Genomic DNA, 6305 nt, shown 5'->3' with positions numbered 1-6305 from the left:
GCCTCTCCCTCACCCTGACCTCCAGCTCCCCCATCCACTGGGACAGGCGGGCAGGAAGAGCACGTGGGGCTTTTCCTGCTGGGAAAGAACCACCCGAGGAGGCATGGAGGGCCCAGCGTGAGAAATTAGGGAGTAAAGAAAGGCTGGCTGAGGAACCAAGGAGAGGGACATGGGGGAGGGTTAGGAGAGACTAAGCCCCAGCAGCACAGCCAGTGCCCTGCAGAGGACACAGCAGTCATTTTTGAGTCAGAAAACGCGGCTTCTCATCTCAGTTCTGCAAATGTGTGATCTCGGAGAGAGAACCCACCCCGTGCCCAGCACCCACCTCCCCTTCAGACCCCCGTCCTCCCACTGCGCATGGGGGGCAAGACTGCACCAGAGCTTTGCAAAGAACGACTCAAGGAATGGAGGCCTCCAGGGCTCCAACAGCACCAATTATTTCCCTTCAAATAACACGTGTCTCACTGCTTGAGGGACCCGTTTTCCATGGAAAGTTCTACATATAAAATGATTTTTCTTCAAAAAAAAAATTGGAAAGGACCAGCATCATTTGGACGGTCCTTCGGCTGTAAGCGGCTGTGATTTGTTGACGGGGACATCCTCACACTGCCTTTCCCTCTGCCGGGACACCACTCCCACCCCACTCTCTCTAAGTCCCCTCCTAAGAATCAATCTCCTTCTGCCCAGTGTCCTGACCTCTCTTTTGCTCCGTCCTAGCTGGGACCCCTTCCATGGGAACTCTAATTGTGCACGTCTGTGTCTGTCTCTCGCTGGATTGTGCCTCTCGGGAGGCTTTTCTTAGCCACTTGCTAACTAGACAGCGAGGAGGAGGACAGGAGCTAAGGAGTGGCCTCTCCACACGGGAGGGTTCCCCGAGCAGCTGGCTGTCGCCGACGCTAGTTTTCTAAATCATAACAGGAAACATTTCTTTGGCCCTTTTGCTGTCATAGTTATTATCTCAGATAATTGGATCCCAAGTGGCAATTGGGGTCATCCCTCGACCTTTCCGATGAAATGGATTCTACTCAAACTCTCTTCCCAGTGCTGGGGAGACCCGGGCTCCTGGGTGCTCCGGGAGGACAGCACGGGGAGGCTCCCAGTCCTCCTGGCCACCGCCTGCTGCTGCTCAAGCACTTCAGTTTGGGGATCACTTCACTGATGCTTTTTCCCAAGGCAAAGGGACAGCCCCAGTTCCTTCCCTCACGAAATGCCAGTGTCACAAGCCCAGAAGGTTGTCTCAGTAGCTGACGGGATGGTGGAGGTTTCCACCGAGCCCAGCAGACTACTGGTTCCTGAGGGCAGTTGTGAGGCCTCGTCTGTCACCGGAGCTTCTGCTGCAGGCTGCACCTTCCTCGCCGCTCAGCTCCTTCTTCCTCCCGCAGCCGCCTCGCTTTTCCCTCCGGGGCTTGTGCATCCCTCAGGTCCTGTTCACTCCCGCACAGAGCAGCTTCGCTGTTCCACCTTCTGACTGCAGAGCGCAGCCTCCGCTCTCCTCCAGACCTGAGGCACCCATCGAGGGGTTCCCCAACAATGACCCCCTTTCCCTCAGGGGGGCACTGGTAGTAAATAAGATGAACATTCTTCTACACCCGCACTTCATCCTCACAAAAACCTGGTACAATATTGTCCCCATGTGACTGAGAGAGAATTGGGGACTTCTGCAAAGTCACCGAGATGGTCCAGCAGAGCCACCACTGGAGCTCAGATGGCTGAACCCCCAGCCCAGGCTCACGCCCTCCCATACCTTCTGCTGCAGATCCCGCAGCTGGCTGTTTGTGGTGTGCTGCTGGTCTTCTGCCTCCTGGAGTTCTTCACTGCATGTGTCTCTTCCCACTTTGGCTGCCAACTGGTCCGCAGTCAATTCAACAACGTGAGTCCTGGGCCTCCTCAGTGGGTGGAAAGATGCCCCAAAGGGGGTGGAGCCCAGAGGGGTCTTCACGTTTCTGCTCCCTGCCCAGGAGCAGGAGGAGCCTGCAGTGTGTAAGGCCTCGGTCTGTGCCCACTCTTCTCTCCCCCTTATTCATGTGCCTCTTGTGTGCCTGTGTTTTCCAGGTCACCCTGATCTACCCAAATCTCTACACAACAAACCCAGTGGTCATCCCAGAACCAGCGAACTTGCCGCCCTATTATCCCCATGATCTCCAAGGCTCCAGATAAGCAAAGCTAAAGATTCCAGAAGCACCTTTCACTGGGAACAAAAGAAGTCCTCCATTTTAGGGCTTCCATAACCCAGGTTCTTATTTTCCTGGCAAACTGAGGAAAATGTCTCTCCAGCCCCTTGATCCTGGACTTTATTCTTCCATTCAGCCTGGGAAATCGTGCTGTTCTGCTTTTAAAAAGCAGATAGGAATTTTAAATGGACTTAACACAGAGGCCCCCCTGAGGGCATGTGCACCACCCCACCTGTGTGCATGTGGTCATCCACACATGGGGCCTTCGTGCACACACATCCGTGTGCTTCACTGAATGTGAGCATATGGCTGGGAGGAACAAATATCTCAACACCCAATCATCACTCTTTCAGTGGTTCATTCACTTAATAGACATGTATTGAGCATTTGATGTGTTCAAGGCTCTTTTTGTGGCAGGAGGAGGGTGAACATTGGTGAACATGACATACTCCTTGACCTCAAGGAGCTTCTGGCCTCAGGAGAGAGGACCCCATGTGAGCGATTTCACCAGGATGTGGCAGTATGGAGGGGATACGCAGAGGGACACAGAGGTGGAAGGGATTTATTCAGGCACAGAGACAGATGTGATTTATTTGGGCAGCAGTGAGGGATGAGGAAAGCAGAGAACAAGCTTGGCTGAGGAACAACACGTGAGCAGGGCATCAAGGCACAGTGAGGGCTTTTCAATGTAATCAGGAAGCACACTCTTTGGAAGACCTCTGGAGACAGTGAGTCATCCACTAAGCTGCTCAGGCCTGTTCTATGCTGATACCACCGGTGTGACAGGACTCATGAGTGTACAATGTCTTCAGATCAGAAATCTTCCAGAGTCATGAGGCTAGTACACCATCATTCATAAAAGGATAAGGACTGATTCCCAAGAGAGATGGTGGTGTCTATAACTTATGTATTCACAGATGGTAATTAGCTATTGTTATCCATGATGCCCAACTGGCATCCGAAAGGTTACTTTCTGATGAGTTATAGCAATAATCTCTAAAGTCCGGGTGCTGTCAAATTTTCCTTTGCTGAATTTCTCCCCCAGTTCCCCATACACTGAAGACACTGCTCCCACCAAAGTCACCAGTGCCCTCCAATTTGCAAAGCCCAGTAGTCTTTTTCTGACCTTATCTTACTTGACTTCTTCAGGATTTGATACAACAAACCACTCTCTCCTTAAAACACCATCTCGGCTGGTTCTGGTCCAGCTTCTGCAGATGTTCCTCCTCCTCTCCTGTAGGAGCGACTTTTTCTCCTCTTGTGCCTCCAGTATGGCGTTGTCCTTGGCCTGCTTCTCAGACAATGCACTCGAGCCCATCTCTTGGAGCTGTTAGGAGATTCAGATGTGCTCATCAGTGCTAGAAGGTGCTGCCAAGGGGTTATACCAGTCAGACCCTGCGTCCCAGGTCTCACATTCCTCCAACTTTGAATTTCTTCTGAAATAGGGCATCCTATTTCCTGGTTGGTGTGCCTGCCACCCGGGTAAGCTAAAGTGCCACTTCCACAGGGAAGCCGTCTGAAGCTCTGTGTGAGATAGGAAAAACCAAAATCTTCCCTCCTCTCACACTCAATACGTCTAGTCACCGAAGCCTGTGGAGATTTTCCCCACACTGACCAATTCTCCAGCGAACACTAACTGGATGTCCTATAATTCGGTTCAATTCTGACACTCTCCACCTAGAGTTAGAGTCAGCCCCCACAGGTTATGGTCTCAGTTCCACAAGACCACCCCCACTCCAAGTGCCAATTACAAGCCTGGGCTCTGAAACTTCTGGCCAACTGGTTCTAAATTAGAGGTTCCCACCATCCCCTCTTCGGATTCAATTGCTAGAGGGGCTCACAGAACTCAGGAAAGAGCTTTACTTACATTTACTGGTTTTTTTATAAAGGATATTACAAAGGATACAGATGAACAGCCAGATGGAAGAGATGCATAGTGCAAGCATGGGACTCCCCTGGCCTCTAGGAACGCCACTCTCCTGGTGTTCAGCAATCCAGAAGCTCTCTGAGCCCTGGAGTCTAGGGCTTTTTATAGAGACTTCATCACACAGGAATGACTGATTAGGAACTCAGTTGTCAGCCCCTCCCCCTTCCCAAAGGGTGGGGTCTGGGGCTGAAAATTCCAAGCTTCTACCCATGGCTTGGTCTTGATGATGACCAGTCCCCATCCAGGAGCCCACAAAGAGTCAGCTCAGGAGGACAAAAGGTGCTCCTGTCACCCAGAAAATTCCAAGGGATTAGGAGCTTTGTGTTAGGAGCTGGGGTCAAAACCCAAATATTAGAACAAAGACGTACCTAGCATCCCTATTGCTCAGGAATATGCAAGGGTTTTAGGAGCTCTGTGCCAGGAACTGGGGCAGAGACCAAATATATGTATTTATTATGTCACAGGTTCCTACAGCCACAACCTCCAGGCAAAAGCATCCTGTGGTGGGAGCCAGGGAGGGGGGTGCACAATGTGATCCCCCAGTGATGACATTGAGTTTAACCTTGAGAATTTTTTTGTCTTGCCTGAAAAAAAAATTTGATTTTTGTATTGTGACTAAAAAAATTTTTTTTAAAAAAGAACTGTGGCTTTATTTTTTTCAGTAGCCAATTCACACTCACAGCATTCACAGCTCCTCCAACCTCCCTGAGCACTTTGGCACATTACACTGGGAAAGTGTGTTTAGTCTTGAAAGGCACATTACAATGTCTGGGGGTCTGTCCATCAGGAAAGACAGCAGCTCCCCAGGACCGCCATCCCAATGCCGTGCTGTGACCTATGCCCCCTGCCCTTTCCTTCCCAGGACTCTTGCTGCCTGCAGTCTGTGCCATCCCATTGTGTGGATGCACCAGCTGCTGTGGGCAATTTGAGCCTCCTGGGCACAGACATGATGGCTTCACCAGCTCCCAGCTCTCCTGCCTGGCCCAGGATAAGCCTCGGTACATAGCGGCTACTTTCCGGGAATATTTGCTAGAATAAAAATTATCATCTTCCTTACAGAAAAGAAAGCCAACATATCCATCCACTGAGTCATTCGGCAATAAGCAGTGCCTACTGCATGCCAGGTCTGGGCTAAACAGTGGTGCATAAACAGATGTAGTCCCTGCCCTCCCGGAGATGGCGTGCCAGTGTGGGAGCCAAGCAAGTCACAGGGTCACCTAAGTGAAGAAAAGTGGGATGAGAGACACAAATGGGCCGTTCATATAGACAGTGCTGGGGAGGGGGAGGAGGGGATAGAGTTTTAGAAGAAAAGGCCTCTGTAAAGAAAGGCTAGTTAACCCAAGACATGTAGGATGGGAAGCAGCTAGCCACACGGAACGTGCAGTGAGACCCTCGGGCACAGAGGACGCTTGTGCAGAGCTGCTCAGGCAGGAAGGAGCTCAGGGTGTTCAGGAACTGAAAGAGCATGGAATTCAGCTGGGGAGACAAGAAGGTCTCAGGTGGGGCTGGAAAAGCAGGCAGCGGCCACAGGAAGGGTTTGGGTTTTATTCTAGGGCTGAAAGCCATCGGATGATTTTAAGCAGGAGAGAGATGTAACCTGGTATTTAGAGATCATCCTGCCTGCTTTGCAGGCAATGGATCAGAGGAGAGTGAAGGCAGGAAACGGGGAGGCCTGGAGGACCCTTAGTGATAGTCCAGGACAGAGCTTGGCACACTAAGGCCTGTGGGCCAAATGCAGCCCACCTCCTGTTTTTGTAAATAAAGTTTTATTGGAACACAGCCATGCCCATTTGTCTACCTATTGTCCCTGGCTGCTTTTGCACTACAACAGCGGAGTTTGGTAGCATGATGGAGACCGCACAGCCAGCAAAGCCTAAAACGTTTACTATCTTGCCCTTTACAGAAAAGGTGTTTGGGTTCTTGTGTGTTTTTGTTGTTGTTTTATTGTAACATAGTTGATCGTACGTATCTGTGAGTTACAGAGTTGAATATCAATACCTTTGTGCAATGTGTGATGTATAAATCAGGATAATTAGTATATTCAACAATATACAACCTAACCATTCCTCGTGGCCCTTTACTAATTCCTCTCTTAACTGCCTTCTCCCTTTCCCACTCCCGGTAACCTCAGCAGAAAATGTTTTTCCACCCTGGAGATTGGTGATAATGGTGATGATAAAGTCACTGTCCTTTGTGTTCCAGTATCA

The 6305-nt window shown here is 50.5% G+C and overlaps 1 protein-coding gene across 1 annotated transcript in view; it reads left to right on the top strand.

Annotated features, from left to right (window-relative positions):
* Positions 1-2157, top strand: part of MS4A8 (membrane-spanning 4-domains, subfamily A, member 8) — a 14842-nt gene extending 12685 nt beyond the window's left edge. Inside the window, exons 5-6 of the mRNA XM_008585614.1 lie at positions 1757-1870; positions 2053-2157. Coding sequence (XP_008583836.1) covers positions 1757-1870; positions 2053-2157 — 219 coding nt within the window. The remainder of the gene's footprint in view (positions 1-1756; positions 1871-2052) is intronic.
* Positions 2158-6305: the final 4148 nt, after the last annotated feature.

Source organism: Galeopterus variegatus, unplaced genomic scaffold (assembly GCF_000696425.1).
Source record: "Galeopterus variegatus unplaced genomic scaffold, G_variegatus-3.0.2 Scaffold3640, whole genome shotgun sequence".
Classification (NCBI taxonomy): Eukaryota; Metazoa; Chordata; class Mammalia; order Dermoptera; family Cynocephalidae; genus Galeopterus; species Galeopterus variegatus.
This window is presented reverse-complemented; position numbering and strand designations above follow the sequence as displayed.